This window comes from Bufo bufo, chromosome 10, assembly GCF_905171765.1.
Source record: "Bufo bufo chromosome 10, aBufBuf1.1, whole genome shotgun sequence".
Taxonomy (NCBI): Eukaryota; Metazoa; Chordata; class Amphibia; order Anura; family Bufonidae; genus Bufo; species Bufo bufo.
In genome coordinates this window covers 138,364,348-138,389,423 of record NC_053398.1, presented here as the reverse complement: position 1 = coordinate 138,389,423, position 25,076 = coordinate 138,364,348, and the positions used below count along the sequence as shown (strand labels likewise).

Genomic DNA, 25,076 nt, shown 5'->3' with positions numbered 1-25,076 from the left:
TTCACATGGGCGAGATTTCCTCGCGGGTGCAATGCGTGAGGTGAACGCATTGCATCCGCACTGAATCCGGACCCATTAATTTCTATGGGGCTGTGCACACGAGCTGTGATTTTCACGCTATCACTTGTGCGTTGCGTGAAAATCGCAGCATGCTCCTCTTTGTGCGTTTTTCACGTAACGCAGGCCCCATAGAAATGAATGGAGTTGCGTGAAAATCGCAAGCAAGTGCGGATGCGGTGCGATTTTCACGCACGGTTGCTAGGAGACTATCGGGATGGCGACCCGATCATTATTATTTTCCCTTATAACATGGTTATAAGAGAAAATAATAGCATTCTGAATACAGAATGCATAGTACAATAGGGCTGGAGGGGTTAAAAAAAAAATATATATATATTTTAACTCACCTTAATCCACTTGTTCGCGCAGCCGGCTTCTCTTCTGTCTTCATCTGTGAGCAATAGGACCTTTGATGACGTCACTGCGCTCATCACATGGTCCATCACATGATCCATCACTATGGTGATAGATCATGTGATGAGTGTAGTGACGTCATCAAAGGTCCTATTGCTCACAGATGAAGACAGAAGAGAAGCCGGCTGCGTGAACAAGTGGATTAAGGTGAGTTAAAAAAAAAATTCTTTTTTTTTAACCCCTCCAGTGCTATTGTACTATGCATTCTGTATTCAGAATGCTATTATTTTCCCTTATAACCATGTTATAAGGGAAAATAATACAATCTACACAACCTTGAACCCAAACCTGAACGTCTGTGAAGAAGTTCGGGTCTGGGTACCACAGTTGGGTTTTTTAACACGCTTGTGCAAAACACATTGCACCCGCGTGATAAAAACTGAACAACGGAACGCAATCGCAGTCAAAACTGACTGCAATTGCGTACCTACTCGCGCGGGTTTGTCGCAACGCACCGGGACGCATCCGGACCTAATCCGAACACGCTCGTGTGAAAGAGGCCTAAGACGTTTTATCTTTTTGTAGAATGGACTTGCGGACATACAGAACGCACACAGAGTCATTTTCGTTTCTTGTGGGGGGTTTTTTGCAGCCCCATTGAAATTAATGGTTCCGCATATGGGCCGCAATAAAAATGGAATGGACACAGACAAAAAAAAACATTCATGTGCATGAGCCCTCACAGGTATGCTCTGTATAGTTAAGCCGGGTTTACATGTCCTGAAAACCGCTTTATATCGTGAACTAAAATATATTCAAAGTACAAAATCATGCAAGCCACATTCCGTGTAATATCCTCCAGTTCTCTGATTATGTGCTGGTTCTGATCCATGATTAGCTCCATTCAGTGACAGTAAATTCTGGCTGCAGACACCAGTAAGGGGGCCTTATATAGATTTAGTATGGAGTTCAGTGTGAGCAGTATGCAGTTGGCTCATAAGCTCCCCCTAGTGGTGGCTGGACTCAGCAGGAAATGTGTCATTTGATTCCACAAAGTGAAGATCTAGGAATTAGAATTTAGAATTATTAAATTTACGTACATTTAGGAAATTTTTTTTTTAAGGAATGAGTGTAATAGTAAGATGAAAATTTAATTCTTATTTATCCAAAAAGGACAGGAGACGCCTGTTAGTGGTTAATGCTCGAGTATTGTATGTAAGAAGTCTCTTGTCAGCCCTTTAAACCCTTCACGCATTTTGACGTACAGGTACGTCATTGCGTGCCAGGGGATGTATGGAGCAGGCCTCTGCAGTGAGCCCGCTCCATACGCGCGATCTGCCGGCTGTATGCTACTGCCAGCATCCGGCCCCACTGACAGTAAGCAGCGATCGCGCCGCCCCTGCCATTTAACCCCTCAAGGCTGATCGCGGCACCTGTGAAGTGATGCGGCTCCATCTTCCTTCTGATCGGAGCCATGGCAGCGGTGCTCCGATCGGTTGCCATGGCAGCCTGGACGCTGCTGAAGCGATCCAGACCTGCCATGGCTTTCTCCATACTGAGCTATGCACGAGGCATAGCGCAGAATGGAGATCTCTATTATGGTGAATAGGAGAGCGGATCTAAAGATCCCATGTACGAGGCCCCTATGGGGGCTAATTGTTGTAAAAAAAAAAAAGTAAAAAAAAAACAATATATTAAATGTTTTAATCACCCCCAATTCCCAATTTTACATATAAAAATATATAAACAATAAAAAAATTGTAATTGTAACTATTAAAATATTTAAAAAAATTATTGTGCGGTGAAAAATGAAAAACACGCGATTTGCCCCTTTTTTTTTGTCATTTCGTCCCCCCAAAAAATTGGATAACGATGATCAACACGTTGTATATACTACAAAAATGGCATCAATGAAAACTACAGTTCGTTACGCAAAAAACAAGCCCTTATAAAGCTCTGTAGACCGCAATATAAAAAAGTTATGGCTGTCAGAATATAGCGATGCAAAGAAAATGTAGCTTTTTCTAACGGTTTACATTTTTTTTTTCAAATAGTAAAACAAAAAAAAACTGTTCAAGTTTGGAATCGCCGCATTCATATTGAGCCGCAGAATAAGAACGTCAGGTCATTTTTAGTGCATAGTGAACGCTGTGATGTCAAAAACCCCAAAACATTCCGTTTTTTATTTTTTCAATTTTGCCACACAAATAATTGTTTTCCTTTTTTCTAATACAAGACATGGAAATTAAATGGTGGCATCAATTAAAAATATGCATCTTGTCCCGCAAAAAATAAGCCCTCATATAGCTTTGTGAACCGAAAAATAAAAAAGTTATGGCTTTTTGAACATGAGGAGGAAAAATCAGAGATGTAAAAATGAAAATAGGCCTGGTCTTAACCTCCCTGACGGTATTCCCGAGCGTGACTCGGTGTTAATTTTCGCTGCCAGGAGCGGTAACCCAGAGTCACGCTCGGGGTAACATTGCAAAGTCCCTTCACCTTCTGCCGGCGATGTCCTCCGCTTGTGTTCTGCCAGATCTCTATAGCTTGCGAAAAAATGTCTATACCGGAAGTGACGCGGCCGCACAGGAATCAGCTGGAGGAGGGTGTGCGCGGTGCTGCGCAAGCGCACATTCACTGGCTTAGGAAGGAATCGTTGCAGCCCCGAGATGAAGTACTTCGTGCACCGCGCGTGCGCACTTAGGGGTATAGAGATTTTGTAGTGCACAATGTTGCATCAGATCTCCCTACCCCTGAGTGCGCACGCGCGCACAAATAATCAGTTGCAGTTCATCCTGATTTGATCTGATGATTTGTGCGCGCGTGCGCACTCAGGGGTAGGGAGATCTGATGCAAAATTTTGCGCTGCAAAATCTCTATACCCCTAAGTGCGCACGTGCGGTGCACAAAGTACTTCTATTGCGGCGCTGCAACGATTCTTTCCTAAGCCAGTGGATGTGCGCTTGCGCAGCACCGCGCGCACCATCCTCCAGCTGATTCCTGTGCGGCCGCGTCGCTTCCGGTATAGACTTTTCGCAAGGTATAGAGATCTGGCAGAATACCGGCCGGCATTTGACTTCCTGGTTCCGTTCCCTGCGAACAGCAGCTGCGCATGGGAGCGGAACTGGGCGGGAAATTCAAATAAATATAAACATTAAAAGTGACAAACACACATAAAAGAGGTTATACATTGTAATCTGAGATGATTACACTGTATAACCTCAGATCTGACATTTGATGACTGTACAGTGCCCCTTGCCTGCCATTTTACTGTCATTTGTGCCCATAAAATATTTATGCAAAAAATTGTACCACTTTTGGTACAAAATTCCTGACAATCATACCGCCAGGGAGGTTAAAGAAGAACTATTCTCAGGTTGAGATAGAATCGAGAGACATGGCCTCCTCTCTGCCAATATAAAAGGCCTCCGTTATTGATAGAAGTCCTGTCGCTGTAGACTGGATGTATCGCTGCGAAGATCAGGGCGCCAACCGCAGTATCTCAGGCACAAAACAATTGTGATCTGCGGGGTGGCCGCCTTGGCTCAGACATGAAATAGAAGGCCAGATAGCTGTAAATGCAGATAATAATTGAGTCTGAAGTGCATAAGAGGAGCTGGGAATCTCATCCTAGCGCTGTCATCAAATGTGAAAGAGATTGCTGGTGCAGGAAGAGATTGCACAATGACTCGGGGGCTAATGGCAGGAAGACTGCAGAGCGCTGCTATACAGGACTCCTAGCGTGCAAGGTCAGGGGTCCTCACCGAGTAACGCACAGCTCCGCCAAGAGCTCGAACTCGGCTTTACCAGGCTCCTGAATGCCTAGAGAAGTTGAAAAGGCTGTATTACTAGTTGACCTAGTCTGAGGCTTATGTGACATGGTGACTTTGGCCGTGGCACAGCGAAAGATTGCAGTGTAGTTCTGCTTGCATCGCAGCGAATGAGGAATGAACGCGCAAGTTTCTCCGACACAACAGTCGCGTGATACCCAGCATGGTTTGGATTTTTTTTTTTGCGAGCTGCAATGTGACCCCATTCGCTTTCACTAGTTGCGATGCACTGTCACAGTGTAGTTCCAGCTTTATGAGCCTTGAAAAGAAGAGATTATGTTGAAAAATGATGCGTTTGCCTTTTCTGAAAGTTGATTAAAATAAATTCTACAGCCCGAGTGCGGGTCGTTTTTGTCTCACTGTCATAGTTGCATGAATACTTTAGGGTGCGATTCGGCTGGGACTCCAATGTAATTTAGGATTTGCAAGACTCATTAGACGCAAAAAAAAAAAAAAAGATGGTGGCTTGCCGCAAGTGACTTATCCTGAGCTCTATGATGGAAAAGTGCCTTGCGATGAAAAATCCATCAGGTTTAGGTTTTTTGTGACACTTTTTTGTGTCGCGGTCATGTCAGATTGTGTGTAGTACGGATTGAAAGGATGAAAGCGCTGCTCAGTGGTAAACTGGATTCCCAATTATTCAAAAAACCGCGGCACTCTATAGTTCTGTTGCATAAACTTCTTATTTTATTTTAATTTTTTTCTAATTCATCCGGAAAAATAAATTTTTAGCCACTGGCCAACGTTTCGGTCTAACCTAGACCTTGTTCACGGCCTGGTGTGTGCATAGACAAAAGTCAAGAACATCAAAGAATTTTTTTTTAGGATACATTCGGGAAAGATAATGAATGATAATATAATGTAATTAAAAGGCGTAACATGATTTCGTAGCGGAAATGATGACATGATTACAAAAAGAGCATGATTGTTACATTGCAGAGGAACTCACAGAGAGATACCGGTACATGATTGACGTAAAGATGGCAGTATAATAGGATGCGAGTTAAGCTACATGCACACGGCAAATTGCGGATCCACAAAAAACCAAAAAAATGGATGCCATCCGTTTTTTTTTTGCGGATCCATTGTAACAATGCCTAAAACGGACAAGAATAGGACATGTTCTATTTTTTTTGCGGTGCTACGGAACGGACATACTGATGTGGACAACACCGTGTGCTGTCCGCACTTTTTGCGGAACCATTGAAATGAATAGGTCCACATCCTATCCGCAAAAAAACACGGAACGGAAACAAACGACATTCGTGTGCATGTAGCCTTAATAGAATTTCCCAGGGAGTTCAGCTTGAGGCCATCTTAGAGCTAGGTAATGGGGGCGATGACGATAGAGATCCCTGTGGGTGCAAAATTGGGTATCACAGGTACATACAAAGGACCGCTTATGTGGAGAGAGCTTTAATATAGACGCCATTAAGGCATTTAAAGCAATTGTCTAAATTAGTAAACAGTATGACCTGGTGAATAGGCAGTAAAGGCATAGGTCGTATAAATGGATGCTAGTGACATAGACAATGTATGTATATATACAGTATAATAAAGCAGTGTACATTAAGATGGAGCATGTATGGTAAGTAGCCTGTTTGGATAAGGGTTCTTTCACACTATCGTTTTTCTTTTCCGGCACTGAGTTCCGTCAAAAGGGCTCAATACCGGAAAATAACTGATCAGGCCTATCCCCATGCATTCTGAATGGAGAGTAATCCGTTCAGGATGCATCAGGACGTCTTCAGTTCAGTCATTTTGACTTTGGCATTCAAAATACCGGAATGCCATATCCGTCCTTCCGGTCTGTGCATGCGAAAAAAAGGTGAAAAAAAGAAATGCCGTATCCGTTTTGCCGGATGACACCAGAAAGATGGATCCAGCATTTCAATGCATTTTTCTGACTGATGAGGCATTTTTAAGACTGATCAGGATCCGTTCTGGCGGCGGAACTGCTTGCTGGATCACTCTGCTGCAAGTGTGAAAGTAGCCTAAGGGGAACCAAGGTGGTCCAAAGTTCATACAGTATACAGGTCAGTAAAAAAATTGCAAGGGACGCCTGGTGCAAGATGTAGTATGTTGGTAGCGAGACAAAGGTACTTGCAATAAACGCATTGGTGGCTGGCCGGTGGGTACAAACCTTAGTCATACTAACATTTTGTGTGCAGGATGTCGTGTAGACGCCATTCAACTGCCTGGGTTTTTATGGGAGTGACGTGTGGCGCTAGGCGTCAGATGTCATCATGAGCGGGCGCTTAATCAATGCGTTTGTGCGCATGTGTAAGGAGGCCAAAAAGTCAAGAACCAGGAGATCAATACAGCACCAAAGCGTAGTCCCCTGCCACACCGAGGCAGCACCAGCCGGAGGGGGGGGAACTATTAGTCATATTGGTGTTGCATGCCTAAGGTCGCCGTATAGCCTCAAGAAACTTCTTAAAGGGTTCTGTCTGACAAGACTATTACAGTGTAAAAAAATGTAAAAAGTGTTGCTTTGCTGTCTTATTAACTTTTGTATGTTTTATTTCCTCTTTTGCAGTCGTGTGTTCAAGACAGACATGGAGCTGGAGGTGCTGCGTTACACCAACCGCGTCTCCAGCGAGGCTCATAAAGAAGTAAGTAAGACTCCTTATCACACGGCCGCTCATTCTTGTCTTGTTCTTGACCCATGTTTCATGTCTGGCCATGTCTTCTCTTTGTAGTCTGCCTCTTCGCAGTTAATTGTATTGGCTGTGGGGAAATGTGGCTATTGATTCCATTGTTGCTTTTATGTGTCGGTAATAGGATTGTCCCAGTATAGCTCATTTCTATGTATAGCAGCGGCTGAGATCATTAGATATCCTGACTCGTTGTCTGCCGCATTCAGGTAGAAACTAAGCAAGTGTAACAGATGTCAAGTATCTGCGCAGAGCGCCTGCTGCCCGCTCACACAATCTCATCCACTTCTCGATTCAGTACTTCTACTTTATTGCTGCAGTCTAACCTATGTGCAGTGCTAAGAATGTATTGCCTGAAGCAAGCCCTGTGAATGTGCACCTATCTGAGGAGCAGCCAGGGCTTCTAAGGAAGCCACCTGCACTCGTATTGCTAGAACATAACTTAGAGTAAGATTTTTTTGTGTTCTTTTGTGTTTTATCATGGCATCAGTCAGGATTTAAGTATATATTTGGCAGGAGCTCTTCTTGCCGTCAAAAAATACTGTTCTTGCAAAAACACAAGATGGAACAGAGCTAAAGGTTCCCATACACCTTCAGCGGCCCCAACTCGGTCTGTAGATGTTGTCGATGGAGAGGGAGGAGTGCGCTGCTGCCAGATACCTCTCTCCCCATCGGGCACTGTCCTGACCTGTTGGAGGAGAGTTGGGCGCTCCATTTATTCATTAGACTGTTGACTGGTCCAACCAGTGGGTTTGGCCGACATTAGTATAATGTGTCTGGGGGCTTTTAGGCTTTGTTCACATCTGTGTTGTATCTTCCATCTGTAATTGAAGCCGCAGCACTGTGGCAGATCCATCACACCCCAGACATCAGCTGCATCTTATGGACCCCATTAACGTATAACGGGGGTCTTGTTGGGTTCGATCAGAGTGTCCATTACTTTGTTGGACTTATCTGTTCTCTGTTGATTTTGCAGCTAAAAACCCGCAATGAAATCATCATTTTATGGGTTTTTTTCCATGCATTGTGCTGTAATTCGCAGTGGGTTTGCTACGTCAATTCATCCTAATGAAGGCTTTGATGCAAATATGAATAGAGCTGCACACATCATTTGTGTTAGAACACACACAAAAAAAAGCAATCTAAAGAACTACAGTTTGCAAAAGCGTTGTTGCTTCTTCTATTTTATCTTTAAATCTTAATGATCTTTTTTCTTGCTAAAAATCTGTGGCTTGGTCCTAAGTATTAGACATCAACTTCACTTGTTCCATGGTTGGCCCACAGGTCATGAAAGCTGCAAGAGTTGGAATGCAGGAGTACGAGCTGGAAAGGTACGTCACTCACCCGGAAAATGCCGTAAACTCCTGTTATCTGTAGCTGACACCAGAAGGACCCTGAGGCCCCACGCACACCTCTGTACCCCATCTACACTGCAGCGGGGTTTATTCTCTGTGCAGTGCCGCATGTCTATTGTCTGAGGGCAGCTACGGATGGTGCCAAGTGTGAGGTCCTAAAGGTCAGAGTATCAGGTATAACATTTATAAAGGTCACCTATACTCTTACGTTGTCAAATATAACCTAGTCATTTTTCTGCTGATATATATATATATATATTATATATGAAAAATAGCAGTTCTGTGCACTTTCATGGATATCACGGTCTGCATTCTTTCCAGAAACAGCGCCACTCCTGTCCATAGGCACTTCATGGTACATAGAGGCCAACCGATCATGATATATCAGAATATGGTCTGATTCAGTTAACGGAAGTCTCTGAGCCGTACCTAAGGGGTTTGAGTTCTTTCATTGTGGTGGACGTCAAAGATATGGCCAGTCTCATTTTGTCACACATCTGTATGATCACTTTGGCTGGATTTTCCCCTAAAGGGGTTATCCAAGATCTATAATGACCCCCCATATGCCTGGGTCCAACACAGAGGTCGTCCTTTAACTCTCTTCCCGGCACCCGCGTCACTTCTCTTACCGGCATGGCCACCGCTGCATCTCTCCGTTGTGCGGATGAAACCTCCGGCATCAGGGGGGCAGCCAATAGCAGGCCGCAACGGGAACGATCCTCCTTAGCATCGCGGGTGACGTTAGGCTTGTTCCTGCGGCGGCCTGCTATTGGAGATGCAGCTGCGGCCGTGCGGGGATCAGGTGCGACACGGATGCCGGAGAGCGAGGCAAGTATAATCTAGAGGAGGGGCATTATAGAACTTGGATTACCCCTTTAAATGATTAGAGCATTCCAGGTCCCTGAATCTCAATATCCCTGATGCTGAGGATAGAATTGCCCTTAATATTTTATTATTCTTAAAATAATAAAATAATCCAGAGTAAATAGTAGTCATTGGCGGTCATTTATCAAACGCACACAACTGGTATAACAAATTTTCCAATTGCCATTTGTGCAATATTTCATATGAAAAACTGACTGGCTCAGGTTTGTCAGGCCCCATTGGTATCCGTAAAATGACGGATGCGTTTTTTTTTTTTGGAATGGAACAGAAAAATATCAACACAAAAGCAAATGTGAACGAAGCCTAAGTTGTCAAAAACGGATCCCTATTGATACCGCTCTTAGCCCATAGAAGCCAGGGGGTTGAACTTAAAAATGCATGTTCCAATTTTGCTATTTTTTTTTTTTTTTTATCAGCACAAAATATTGTAAAAAATAATAAAAGAAAATATGCATTTTACACCCATATTTTCATATGCAAGTGTGAACAAGCCCTTCATGTCGTATACAGTCTGTCTAGGTAATGGCTTTTTATAGAGGAAAAAGTAAGAAATGCGTTCAGCTGTTACTATGTTATTTTTGCCTATTTACCTAATTCCTCCCAATCGTTAGCGCCACCATATTCCGCCGAGCTTTGCAATTCAGGGGATTCATGTTCAAATCAAAATCGACATGACAGGATTACAGGCCAATGTACAAATTAACATTAGGAGTGAAGGCCCTGCTCACAAGAGCTTACGATCTATGAGGAAATTGGGTGACAAAAAAGGTAAAATAAATAGATCTTATAAATTGGCCGAGACATCTTTGTACTTACACCTTGAATAATTCCCCCCCCCCCCCCCCCCTTTCCCTCCCCTTGTCTAAATTGTGTTGTAATGGTCGTCCTCCATGTTCAGCTGGTTAACTGTGCGGCAGATATCTGAACCAATTATCTGGAAAAAACCCATCTGAAACGTGCTCAATTGGCCATGGCGGCATCGCTCTGCCTCGCCGTTTTGCATGAGCTTCTTCAACGGCTCCTTTCACAAGGGTTTCTGAATGATCCTCTAATTAAAATGGCTGCCTTTGATGTAATTGAAGTGCAGGATCGTGATAGACGGCGTATTTACAGCACGGCCAAGTGTTTACAGACGTCGATTTTATGAACAGGATATAATTTCTGAACAATTTGCGGCTGATGACACCAGTCCGTGAACACAAAGCCACTTAGTCATGCTGACCTGAACGTTTAATCCCTTGGGTCTGTGAAGGCTGATTGACAACCAGTATGACTCTCGGTACTCGGCCTCCAGTACGGGTTGTCACCAAACTTTGCCAAAATCCTGAATGTCAGGAAGCAAGAAAGAAAATTATTAAAGGGGCTCTGCTCTTTGTAAGATTCATGGCCTATCTGTTCTATCGGTGAAAGATTGCTTGGTCTACGAACGATGAAGAGCATGACCGCTTCTTTCGTTTTACGACCGACGTAGCTGTGATCTCATCTCGTAAATCTAGCAGTATTTTTCGCCATTTATGCCGTAACCATCTGAATCACCGTCAGATGCCATTATAGTCCATGAGGATCCAGCAGTGTCCTGCTATGCCAGTAACTCCGGTAGTCTGTTCCTCTTCCAGTAGTAGCCTACTGATTGGCCGCCTTCGCCATCTGTATTGCCTCTTTCACACGGGCGTTGCGGGAAAAGGTGCGGTTGCGTTGCTGGAACATACGCGATTTTTCTGCGCGAGTGCAAAACATTGTAATGCGTTTTGCACTCGCGTGAGAAAAATCGCGCATGTTTGCTACCCAAACCCGAAATTCTTCACAGAAGTTCGGGCTTGGGATCGGTGTTCTGTAGATTGTATTATTTTCTCTTATAACATGGTTATAAGGGAAAATAATAGCATTCTGAATACAGAATGCATAGTACAATAGCGCTGGAGGGGTTAATAAAAAATAAAAAATAATTAAACTCACCTTAGTCCACTTGATCGCGCAGCCAGCATCTCTTCTGTCTTCATCTGATCTCTGTGCAGCAATAGGACCTGTGGTGACGTCACTCCGGTCATCACATGGTCCGTCACATGATATTTTTCCATGGTGATGGATCATGTGATGGACCATGTGATGACCGGAGTGACGTCACCACAGGTCCTTTTCCTGCAATCAGCAAAGAAGGAGACAGAAGAGAAGCCGGGCTGCGCCAGCAAGTGGATTAAGGTGAGTTTAATTATTTTTTATTTTTTTAACCCCTCCAGCGCTATTTTACTATGCATTCTGTATTCAGAATGCTATTATTTTCCCTTATAACCATGTATAAGGGGCAATAATAATGATCGGGTCCCCATCCCGATCGTCTCCTAGCAACCGTGCGTGAAATTCGCACCGCATCTGCACTTGCTTGCGGATGCTTGCGATTTTCACGCAACCCCATTCATTTCTATGGGGCCTGCGTTACGTGAAAAACACACAAAGAGGAGCATGCTGCGATTTACACGCAACGCACAAGTGATGCGTGAAAATCACCACTCATGTGCACAGCCCCATAGAAATGAATGGGTTGGGATTCAGTGCGGGTGCAATGCGTTCAACTCACGCATGGCATCCGCGTGGAATAATTGCCCGTGTGAAAGGGGCCTATCTGTTCTGTGGGTCTATTGGGGGGTCTAACTTTAGGGTGCACATGTTGTCCGTTTAAGAGACAGAAGGAGTGCATGTTTAGATTAGGAGCAGGCTATGGGTAGAAGCGGCGCTATTCCAGCGACTGGGCCCATCGGAGGGCGGAGATGCCTGCAGGTCAGCCCGCAGGGAAGCAGGTGAGCAGAACGCCATGCTCTGGAGCCGAGCTGTGGTGGGAACGAGCTGCGATAGCAGATGTTAGGCTTTTTGACTACAAATCTAGAGAGTTGCTTGCCAAAAAAGGCACCTGCTAAGTGAAACTACCCTTCAAATGTAATGGATAACCCCTTTCTATAAATCCTATTAAGGGCTCACACGTGTTTTTCTTTCCGTGTCCGTTCCGTTTTTCTTGCGGACTGTTGGCGGAATCATTCATTTCAATGGGTCCGCAATAAAAAAAGAAAAATGCAAGTTACTCTGTGTGCATTCTGTTTCCGTATGTCCGCAACAAAATATAGAACATGTCCTATTATTGTCCGCATTACAGACAAGGATAGGACTGTTCTATTAGGGGCCGGCTGTTCCGTATTTTTTGCGGACCGGTGTGTTAGCGGCCGAATAAAGGACTAAATATCTTTTCCAACTCAACGCCTCTTTGCTGACTGTTTAATATTTAGGTCAGAAAGCTGTAAATGTATTCCAGCGAGCCGCAAGAAATGGGGAAAAAATATTTACTGACGTCAAAAATCATCTTTGGATAATAAAATCCCCCCCCCCCCGGACCAGACAACATCTGTTGAGTAATTGCAGTGTTTGGCAGGGACGAGCAGACAGAGTCCGTGAGCCGAGACACCCTGTCGGGGTATACCACCAAATCAGATTCATTTCTTTACTGTAGTCAATTGCAAGTAGCTGCGACCTGTGTTGGTCCCGACGGGAGCAATTACTTCTGCTGGTACGACTCCCCCCCCCCCCCCCCCATGCTCAATATTACAATGTCAAAGGGAAAGTTTAACCCCTTTTAGACTTTAATCAGGCTCGTCTGGTGTAGGCGGAGTGGGGTGCAGGCCTGGTTCTTCAGAGAATTTGATAAAGACCGTGTCAATGGCTGCGAGACGCAAGCCCTTTATTTACTGATCAGTAATGGAGTGCAAGGAGCCATCATTTATAATGTTCTCCTCTGCAAACTGCTCGGCACCAGCGCAGCCGTTAAATCTTCCATTGTAAAACGGTTCCCAGCCAGCAGTGTGTTTACATAGGAGGCACATACTTCTTGGCAGGACAGTTTAGCTTTGGGTTTTCAGTTGAAAGGCGAGATTAACACTGTAAGTCTGTAAAAAATCTACTTAAAGGGGTTAACTCATAATTACGGTAAAAACATGGAAATTAGACATCATACAGTACATGACAATCTCTAGCGAAGCTAGAACCAGCCCTGGACCTCACATGAATCCAGAGATCTCCCCATTCATCGCTTTGTTACATTTATTTCCAGTTGACGCCTCTGGGGACCTTCTCAGGAGGAGCGTCCTGTCTACCGCAGCTGGATGGAACAGAGCATGTGCGTCCACCTCAGTGAGGTGGACAGAGAAATGAGAAAGAACAAACAGCAGGTGCCGCTATACAAGATAGATTTAATTGAATAACTCGGTGACGATGCAAAATTTTTGATTACATGCAATTCCAAACGTATTCAGATCCAGGTGCCGGCTTACAGAATACCTTTAAGGTATAATATAATGCATTGTGATAAAATATATTCTATTAAGATTGAATACAATGAAATGCCAGTGATATACACTAGTTCTAAGAAAAGGCTTATTATAATACCAGATGCATCAACAGCAACTTGTTGATGGTTTCCAATCAGAGTAACAAGAGTATACTTATAAGAATGAGTTGACAATAAAGTGAAAACATCCAAAAAGATGGCGGATCACGAAGATATCACACTTGACACTTGCTGACTGTACAGTCAATTTGTTGGATTGATCCCAGGGCAAAACCCATAAAGGGTGATAAATGTATGGTCTCTGGTGTCCAACTGATCATGAGAACAAAGGCCCCCGAGTGACATATTGGAATTTGGTAATGGTCACACATTCACTGTCTATGGGACCGACTCATGTGTTCGGCCATCTCCAGTGCACGCCCAACAGCATCACCATTTAAGTGGGAGGACTTGGAAAACGTGAGATTCGTGTTCTTGTGATCGTTGGTGGTTCCAGTGATCATACATGTATCTCCTGTGGGTGGATGATAAATGTTGCTTGCGGGGCTAGTCCCTTTTAAGTCAGCCATAAACAGAAGATAAAAGCCCTTATCTGTATGAAGGGCTTCTTGACTTAACTCTGATAACCGTTATCGGAGAAGAGAGGATCAGGCATGTTGGATTTGAACACCTATGGACTGACAGCTATCTTAGGCTACTTTCACACTAGCGTTTTTTGCGGATCCGTCATGGATCTGCAAAAACGCTTCCGTTACAATAACACAACCGCATGCGTCCGTCATGAACAGATCCGGTTGTATTATGTCTTCTATAGCTATGACAGATCCGTCTTGAACACCACTGAAAGTCAATGGGGGACGGATCCGTTTTCTGTTGTGCCAGATTTTTTCAGATTGACTTACACTGTGTGCCAGAACGGATCCGTTTGGCTCCACTTCATCAGGCGTTTTGGTGTCCACCTCCAGAGCGGCATGGAGACGGAACAGAGGCAAACTGATGCGTTCTGAGCTGATCCTTTTCAATTCAGAATGCATTAGGGCAAAACTGATCCGTTTTGGACCGCTTCTTAGAATCCCGAACGGATCTCGCAAACGGAAAGCCAAAACGTGAGTGTGAAAGTAGCCTAAGCTGTGATGCCCGTTGTATGCGGAGAACTGCATTTTAACCTCCTAATTTTATTTTATTTTTTTTACTGTTTTTTAAGAGATGGCTCCTGTGAAATAGTGAAAAGGAAATGTATTTAGGCAGGTAAAGCAGAGAAATGAGCAGGAACCGGTATGGTAGTTAACACGCTGGAAGACATTGCCGGTGGCCGGGACATCAAACGGCAATGTAATGGCTTCTCAGCGGGAGTCCAGGAAATTTTAACTAGATAACAAGTAGAGTTTCCTGATTTAGAGCTGGGCTCGCGTTCTGCGGGGCTTTGAAGCCAGATGATATGAAGCTCCCGGGTCGGGAATCGCACCGCAGTCCCGTTTCATCATATAGATAATGCTCCAGTCCAGTGTAAGGACACTTCATGCTCTGGTCCGGATTACCCTCAAAAATATTGAAATTAGTTTTGGGCTGCTGCCAAATATTGAATTGATGACCAGTAGAAAGTCAATGAGGCTACATAAAAAAAAATATATATATATATATATTTTCGTATTGCTCCGTTGCAACTTTGCAAATGGACTTAATTAAAAATGCTTTACTGTGTAGGTTCAGACCTATGTGTCTCAGTGTTAACAGACTTATAGACAGGCGCTGATTTGTCCGATCCTGCACTCATACTCCCATTTTTCCCATACTCCTTATCAGACTACACAAGGCGTGTTTGTAGTCTGTTACCATGGAGTACCACGGAAGTATGGATGCAGACAGCACATGGCCCGATTGAAGTAAATGGAACCAACAAAATTGAGGAACGGATGCGGACACAAATATACGGTCGTGTGAATGAGCCTTTATTCAGGTGCTTCTGCCAGTAGGTGACATGTCCCTATAGGGGGAAGTCAGAGGTCAATTCCAACACTGACACAACTCTCGTGGTCTTGCACATTGATATTGTGTTAAGGTGACTCTCGATTTTACAGCGACCAGTGGACAGTCAACAGTCGCCATTGACTTGCGGGTGGTTGGTGAAAGCTGGGTGACAACCCCTGTGAAAACTGTCAAGGCTGTCGGATCTAACCGAGAGTGTGCGCCAAAACCGTTGTTTTTTCTTTTCATGCCAGAGACCCAGATCATGTCGTTTAGTTGAAAGTTGTAAGCTTTGTATTTGTAACAGCAGATGAATAGTAAAATGACATCTAGTATGCACATTATCCCGAAGCCGATGCTTTTATCCTAAAATCCTGAACGAGATGACATTTATAACGGGGAGCTATGAAAGCGGCTGCACCATTTGGAGTTTGCTCCCAATTTGCCAGATGTAGTCGGACGCACGTTCATCTCCATCTCAGGATCTGCCTCCAAAACCTAATTTTATCCTTGCCCTTTCCAGGATGCAAAAAAGAGACTTTGGCCTGACGTGTCTCTCTGCGGAGGATGTAAAACATTTATTTAAATACAGTGGAATTGGCGCTACGCTTTTATTTTAATATAGTAACACCTGCTGTTTGTTCCAATCTCCTACTCTCCGCCAAGAACAGTTTCTGCACAAAGTCACATCTGAAAAAAAAACATGTTTTACCTTCATTTCTATCCGGGGCTGTTAATGTCACAAGGAGAAGGAAAGCTTTAGTTACATTATATGTTTTTATGTAACACGCAGACTAATAAATTACAGGAAAGAGGATACTTGGAACAAATAAGGTTCTCTCCTGTAAGCTTAGAGGGGTTTAAAGGAGTACTCCACTTCTGGGCTGCTGAACACAGGCTACATGGACCACGTGTTATATGGCTCAATACATCTATATATATAAAAAAAAGGATGGATGTGTGTGTGTGTGTGTGTGTATATATATACAGTATGTATGTGTGTATTTGTGTGTGTATGTATATACAGTATGTATGTGTGTGTGTGTATGTATATACAGTGTGTGTGTGTATGTGTGTACAGTGTGTGTGTGTATTTGTGTGTATGTATGTACAGTGTGTGTATGTATGTATGTACAGTATGTATGTACAGTATGTATGTGTGTATGTATGTACAGTATGTATGTGTGTATGTACAGTGTATGTGTGTGTATGTACAGTATGTATGTGTGTATGTATGTACAGTATGTATGTGTGTATGTATGTACAGTATGTATGTGTGTATTTGTGTGTGTATGTATATACAGTTTGTATGTGTGTACAGTGTGTGTGTGTATTTGTGTGTATGTATGTACAGTGTGTGTATGTATGTACTGTATGTATGTACTGTATGTACAGTATGTATGTGTATGTATGTACAGTATGTATGTGTGTATGTACAGTGTATGTGTGTGTATGTACAGTATGTATGTATGTGTGTATGTATGTACAGTGTGTGTGTATGTATGTATGTTCCACAAAAACTCAACAACGCAACCATCCATTTCAACAAAACCTGGTATACACATCCCTTGCTACCTGGAAAGAAATCTTGCAGGGTCTCAGCTCTCTAGGACGTACCGTTCCTGAGATATTCCCAAAAATAACCTGCATTATCCAATACAAGCCTGCCAGTCTTTCTCTTAAATCCTAACTGCCATACACACGGTCACATGTCTCTTATCAGCCAATAGAAGCTCGCAGGTCCTACTCCAGGTTGCCATAACAATTGATCACAGGTTTTAGCAGTTCGCAGGTCCTGAAATATTCAGTCATATGACGTATGACGGCACAACTACACTGCTACATGCAGGGGGGGCAGGGGCCACTATTAAACGGACAGGCGCTGTGGAGTTCACTGTTAAAGGGGCAGTCACTGTTAAAGGGACGGACACCATGAAAGTCCCTGTTAGGCGGTCACCGTTAAAAGGGCAGCCACCGTGAAAGTCGCTGTTAGGCAGTCACTGTTAAAGGGGCGGCCATTGTGAAAGTCACTGTTAACCCCTTAAGGACCGGGCTCATTTTCACCTTAAGGACCAGGCTCATTTTCACCTTAAGGACCAGGCCATTTTTTGCAAATCTGACCAGTGTCACTTTAAGTGCTCATAACTTTAAAACGCTTTGACTTACCCAGGCCGTTCTGAGATTGTTTTTTCGTCACATATTGTACTTCATGACACTGCTAAAATTGGGTCAAAAAAGTTAATTTTTTTGCATAAAAAAATACAATTTTTACCGTAAATTTTGAAAAATTAGCAAATTTCAAATTTTCAGTTTCTCTACCTCTGTAATACATAGTAATACCCCCAAAAATTGTGATGACTTTACATTCCCCATATGTCTACTTCATGCTTGAATTGTTTTGGGAATGATATTTTATTTTTTGGGGATGTTATAAGGCTTAGAAGTTTAGAAGCAAATCTTGAAATTTTTCAGAAATTTACAAAAACTCAATTTTTAGCGACCAGTTCAGGTCTGAAGTCACTTTGCGAGGCTTACATAATAGAAACCACCCAAAAATGACCCCATCTAAGAAACTACACCCCTCAAGGTATTCAAAACTGATTTTGCATACATTGTTAACCCTTTAGGTGTTGCACAAGAGTTATTGGCAAATGGGGAGGAAATTTGAGAATTTCATATTTTTGTCAAATTTTTTATTTTAACCCATTTTTTCCACTAACAAACCAAGGGTTAACAGCCAAACAAGACTGTATCTTTATTGCCCTGACTCTGCCGTTTACAGAAACACCCAATATGTGGCCGTAAACTACTGTACGGCCACACAGCGGGGCGTAGAGTGAAAGGTGCACCATATGGTTTTTGGAAGGCTGATTTTTATGGACTGGTTTTTTGACACCATGTCCCATTTGAAGCCCCCTGATGCACCCCAAGAGGAGAAACTCCCTAAAAGTGACCCCATCTAAGAAACTACACCCCTCAAGGTATTCAAAACTGATTTTACATACGTCGTTAACCCTTTAGGTGTTGCACAAGAGTTATTGGCAAATGGGGATGAAATTTGAGAATTTCATTTTTTTGCCTAATTTTCAATTTTAACCCATTTTTTCCACTAACAAAGCAAGGGTTAACAGCCAAACAAGATTGTATCTTTATTGCCCTGACTCTGCCGTTTACAGAAACACCCCATATGTGGCCGTAAACTACTGTACGGCCACACAGCGGGGCGTAGAGTGAAAGGTGCACCATATGGTTTTTGGAAGGCTGATTTTTATGGACTGGTTTTTTGACACCATGTCCCATTTGAAGCCCCCTGATGCACCCCAAAAGGAGAAACTCCCTAAAAGTGACCCCATCTAAGAAACTACACCCCTCAAGGTATTCAAAACTGATTTTACATACGTCGTTAACCCTTTAGGTGTTGCACAAGAGTTATTGGCAAATGGGGATGAAATTTGAGAATTTCATTTTTTTGCCTAATTTTCAATTTTAACCCATTTTTTCCACTAACAAAGCAAGGGTTAACAGCCAAACAAGACTGTATCTTTATTGCCCTGACTCTGCCGTTTACAGAAACACCCCATATGTGGCCGTAAACTACTGTACGGGCACACAGTAGGGCGTAGAGTGAAAGGTGCGCGGTTTGGTTTTTGGAAGCCAGATTTTGCTGGACTGGTGTTTTGACACCATGTCCCATTTGAAGCCCCCCTGATGCACCCCTAGAGTAGAAACTCCATAAAAGTGACCCCATCTAAGAAACTACACCCCTCAAGCTATTCAAAACTGATTTTACAAACTTTGTTAACCCTTTAGGTGTTGCACAAGATTTAATGGAAAATAGAGACACAATTTCAAAATTTCACATTTTTGGCAGATTTTCCATTTTAATATTTTTTTTCCAGTTACAAAGCAAGGGTTAACAGCCAAACAAAACTCAATATTTATGGCCCTAATTCTGTAGTTTACAGAAACACCCCATATGTGGTCGTAAACCGCTGTACGGGCACACGGCAGGGCGCAGAAGGAAAGGAATTCCATACGGTTTTTGGAAGGCAGGTTTTGCTGGACTGTTTTTTTTGACACCATGTCCCATTTGAAGCCCCCCTGATGCACCCCTAGAGTAGAAACTCCAAAAAAGTGACCCCATTTTAGAAACTACGGGATAGGGTGGCAGTTTTGTTGGTACTAGTTTAGGGTACATATGATTTTTGGTTGCTCTATATTACACTTTTTGTGCAGCAAGGTAACAAGAAATAGCTTTTTTGGCACGTTTTTTTTTTTTTGTTATTTACAACATTCATCTGACAGGTTAGATTATGTGGTATTTTTATAGAGCAGGTTGTCGCGGACGCGGCGATACCTAATATGTATACATTTTTTTTTATTTATGTAAGTTTTATACAATAACTTCATTTTTAAAACCAAAAAAATGTTTTAGTGTCTCCATATTCTAAGAGCCATAGTTTTTTCAGTTTTTGGGCGATTATCTTGAGTAGGGTCTCATTTTTTGCGGGATGAGATGACGGTTTGATTGGCACTATTTTGGGGTGCATATGATTTTTTGATCGCTTGCTATTACACTTTTTGTGACGTAAGATGGCAAAAAATGGCTTTTTTTACACTGTTTTTATTTTTATTTTTTTACGGTGGTCATCTGAGGGGTTAGGTCATGTGATATTTTTATAGAGCCGGTCGATACGGACGCGGCGATACCTAATATGTATACTTTTTTTTTATTTATGTAAGTTTTACAGAATGAGTTCATTTTTGAAGAAAAAAAAAATCATGTTTTAGTGTCTCCATAGTCTAAGAGCCATAGTTTTTTCAGCTTTTGGGCGATTATCTTGAGTAGGGTCTCATTTTTTGCGGGATGAGATGACGGTTTGATTGGTACTATTTTGGCGTACATGCGACTTTTTTGATCACTTTTATTACTTTTTTTGGGAAGTAAGGTGGGCAAAATTTCAATTTTCTCATAGTTTTTATTTTTTTATTTTTATGGCGTTCACCGTGCGGGGAAAGTAACATGACCATTTTATAGATCAGGTCGTTACGGACGCGGCGATACCTAATATGTGTAGTTTATTTTATTTTTTTAATTTTTATTCAGTGATAAATGTTTTTTTTTTTATCTTAACTTTTTTCACTTTTTTTTACATTTTTGTGACCCAGACCCACTTGGTTCTTGAAGATCCAGTGGGTCTGGTGTCTGTATAATACAGTACAGAACAATATATATTGTTCTGTACTGTATTTTACTTACACTGAACAGATCTGTGCTTTTAGCACAGATCTGTTCAGCACCATGGACAGCAGGACGCCTGAGCAGGCGTCCTGTTGCCATGGGAACCCTCCCCGTCTGCTCAGAACTTCGCAGACGGGGAAGGGTAAGGACGGGGCTGAGGGGGGCTCTCTGGGGGCTCTCTCCCTCTCCATCGGGGGGCTGCAAAGCCACAGCAGCCCCCCGATGGAGAGGGAGGGAGCTCCCTGACCGATGACAGTTAACTTTTTCCATACAGCGGTCCGTACGGACCGCGGTATGGAAAGGGTTAAACGGCTGACATCTTCACAGATGTCAGCCGTTTATACCAGGGTGCCAGCAATGTGCTGGCACCCTGGTATACCCACTAGAAGCCAACGATCGTTCATGGGGAGGCGGGCGGGGGATCGCGATCCCGCCTGCCGCACCGCCCGCCTCCCGCAACGCCCCCACCGCCTGCGACACCCCCCCCGCACCACCCTCCGGCATAAAATCGTGCAGGGGTGCAGGGGGGGGTGAAAAATAATGATTTTAGCCACTCTAAAGTTTCTGATCCCCGCGGTCAGGGACCGCGGCGATCAGAAACTGCAAAAAGCGCAGCAAACCGCAGGTCTGAATTGACCTGCGGTTTTCTGCGATCGCCGATACGGGGGGGTCAAATGACCCCCCCCTGCATTGTTACGGGATGCCGGCTGAATGATTTCAGCCGAAATCCCGTTCCGATTAACCCCTGCGGCGCCGGAGTTCCGATTTTAAGTCAGGACGTACCGGTACGTCCTCGGTCCTTAAGGACTCGGGAAATAGGGCGTACCGGTACGTCCTAGGTCCTTAAGGACTCGGGAAATAGGGCGTACCGGTACGTCCTAGGTCCTTAAGGGGTTAAAGGGGCGGCCACTATGAAAGTCTGTTAAAAGGGCAGCCACCGTGAAAGTCCCTGTTAACCGGTCACCGTTAAAGGGGAGGCCACTGTGAAAGTCACTGTTAAAGGGGCGGCCACTGTGAAAGTCACTGTTAAAGGGGCAGTCACCGTTAAAGGGGCGGCCGCTATAAAAGTCACTGTTAAACGGGCGGTCACTGTTAAAGGGACGGCCACCATGAAAGTCACTGTTAGGCGGTCATTGTTAAAGGGGCGGCCACTATGGAAGTCACTGTTAAAAGGGCAGCCACCGTGAAAGTCCCTGTTAGGCGGTCACCATTAAAGGGGCGGCCACTGTGAAAGTCACCATAAAAAGGGCGGTCACTGTTAAAGGGATGGCCACTGTGAAAGTCACCATTAAAGGGGCGGTCACTGTGAAAGTCGCTGTTAAAGGGGCGGTCACTGTGAAAGTCGCTGTTAAAGGGGTGGCCATTGTGAAAGTCACTGTTAAGGGGAAGGTCACTGTGAAAGTCACTGTTAAAAGGGCAGCCACCGTAAAAGTCACTATTAAAGGGGCAGTCACCGTTAAAGGGGCGGCCACTATGAAAGTTACTGTTAAACGGGCGGTCACCGTTAAAGGGGCGGCCATTGTGAAAGTCACCGTTAAAGGGGCGGCCATTGTGAAAGCCACCATTAAAGGGGCGGTCACCTTTTAAAGGGGCGGCCTTTGTGAAAGTCACTGTTAAAGGGGCAGCCACTGTGAAAGTCACTGTGAAAGTTTCTGATAAAGGGGCGGTCACCGTTAAAGGGGCGGTCACCGTTAAAGGGGCGGCAATTGTAAAAGTCACTGTTATTTAATATAAAATTGCAATAAATAAATATCCGAGCAGCGCCGGGTCATCAGCTAGTGTAAAATAAAAAATGAAGCAATTTTTCACACAGTTTTGAAAATTATCGTGCAGTTTTCAGTATGCAGCTCCTATGCATATTCATTTCTCTTTATTAATACAGACCACTGGTTTCAAAATGTTACTCTACTTCCTCTGCTTTACTGGTTGATTTATGGGTCCGACCAACCCCACAAGAATCTCAAGAACGAGGGGGGGGCCCAAATCCCCTCTCTGAATGGCGCAGTAGTGCACACGTCTACGTCAGTCTCATAAAAGTGATTGGAGCCGTGCGCGGACTTACACACTACTGCATTCAGAGAGGGGACTTGGGGTCTCTGAGGATCACTGGGGGCTCCAGCAGTTGGATGTCCCTGCGATCTGACCTATCCAATACTTTTTGTGGCACAGCCCCTTCATGTACCATTTTCTGTTGAGATATTTTTATGCCTTCATCAACCTAATGTTCATCCCCTCCTCTAATTTAATTTTTTTCTCTGCTTGAAGACCCAGGGAGACGAGGCTTTTAATTTCCATTATTGTACAACATTTCCAAACGATCCCAACAACTAATTTGTGTCCGGTTTCCTTTCGAGAACCATCCATCACCCAGACTTTAAACAAATTTCCCCAGCAGCCGCTAATGGTTCCGTCAGGTCGAGTACATGAAGCTTCACATGTGATCCAATTGTTTATCTGTTCCATTAATGTCCTGCTCAGATCTTTAATCTCTTTTGGGACTTGTCTTCTCCTTCAGATCCTCGTCCTACGGTCACTTCTCAGCCACTGACCTTGAGAAACGCATTAGCGGCGCCCGGCGCAAGATATTAAAAGCACGGCGTGAAATAATGAGAACAAAATGATTTAGACGGCAGACTGCTCCACTTACATCTTAAGAAATTAAGTTATTTATGACATTTTAAGATCCTGCCTCCTTTCCATAGCCACTCAATCCAGTCGGAACGTAAGCGTCCGCCTGCTAGTCTCTAATGACCATCAATAACATCTGTTCCCGTCACCCTGTCTGCTGAGTGGAAATCCATCACAGGCCTCGGCATCTCATGAGGAAGATCAGAATTGGCATGTTTTATTGATGTAACTGGTACCTGTCAGTCGCTCGGGGACGGATCAGAGCTGAAGACGCACAAGATAAAAGTGGCCGGTCGTTTGTCTTGCAGAATTAGCAAACAACTTATGTGTGTTCAGCTGTAAATTGCCGTCCGTTTTGTCTCAGCTCACTTAGATTTATATATATATATATTTTTATTTTTTAAAGAGCATTTGATGATTTTTACTCCTAGCGTGACAGCCGTTTTTTTTTTTTAATTACCGGTACCTTTTTTTAATATTTTATTTAAGAAAGACCTCTCCGCTTTTTCTCATAAGTTTAGTTTTAGTAAATATTAAATTTCCTCATAAAGTAACCATTCTGGAGCATCTTTTACTCTTAATTTCACAACTAGATGTTGCCATTCCTCTTGTCAAAGGGGTGTGTCCTCTACATAGCCTGGTTCTGTTAGTGCCGTCACTGTTAAAGGGGTGGCCATTGTGAAAGTCACTGTTAAGGGGAAGGTCACTGTGAAAGTCACTATTAAAGGGGCAGTCACCGTTAAAGGGGCGGCCACTATGAAAGTTACTGTTAAAGGGGCGGCCATTGGACAGTGTAGGGACAGACCCCCCCAAATGTTCACACCCAGTTGTCAATTTAGCCATACATTTTTAGATGGAATAACAGAAGGACAGCACAACACGGTTATAAAAAAGCTGTTCCAAGAATTATTTCGCTCTGTTGCATTTTATTTAAAGTCCATCTGTCCGCAGATCTGTCCCTATGACACTGGCTGACCTGTTACATGTGCACTTGGCAGCTGAAGACATCTGTGTTAGTCCCATGTTCATATGTGCCCACATTGCTGAGAAAAAGGATGTTTTAATATATGCAAATGAGCCTTTAGGAGCAACGGGGGCGTTACCGTTACACCTAGAGGCTCAGCTCTCTCTGCAAATGCAGTGTCTTCTGCACTTTGAACACAAAGAACAGGCGGTGAAAACTTATTCACGCTTAGCCCTGCCAGAGTGCAGAGGGCTCGGCAGTTGCAGAGAGAGCAGAGCCTCTAGGTGTAACGGCAACGCCCCCGTTGCTCATTTGCAGTTAGTAAAACATCATTTTTCTCAGCAATGCGGGCACATATGAACATGGGAGCAACACAGATGCCTTCAGCTGCCAAGCGCACATGTAACAGGTCAGCCGGTGTCATAGGGACAGATCTGCTGACAGATGCATATGAAGGGGGCTCTGTTCATGACATACATTGTATAAAGAAGTAATGTCTCTGGGTCTTCCCATGAGCCGGTGCACTTTCCAATATCCGGGTACTATATTATAGTTCATCCTGTTCTTCTTGGTTCAGACTTGCAAAACTGTCACAAAAGTCTTGGGACATGTTCACACAATGAATTCGGCATCCCATTGCTCTCAGTGGGAATGCACGCTGTCGTTTATACGTTCCTCAGGATGTGGAAAGCCGAGTGACACTGCAGTGGTTCCCGTCATTTTCATGTTTGGAAGCCCATTCTCGCTCACCAGTTTCTCAGCGGTAAATATAATCATAAAAAATTTAAAAAATATCCAGCAATAAT

The 25,076-nt window shown here is 43.7% G+C and overlaps 1 protein-coding gene across 2 annotated transcripts in view; it reads left to right on the top strand.

Moving 5' to 3' along the window:
- Positions 1-25,076, top strand: part of PEPD (peptidase D) — a 245,917-nt gene that overhangs the window by 73,861 nt on the left and 146,980 nt on the right. The window contains exons 8-9 of one of the 2 annotated variants that reach the window (XM_040410509.1): positions 6,784-6,859; positions 8,186-8,232. The exons of the other annotated variant lie outside the window; for it this stretch is intronic. Of the exons in view, the coding sequence (XP_040266443.1) occupies positions 6,784-6,859; positions 8,186-8,232 (123 nt within the window). The remainder of the gene's footprint in view (positions 1-6,783; positions 6,860-8,185; positions 8,233-25,076) is intronic. 2 annotated transcript variants of the gene reach the window in all.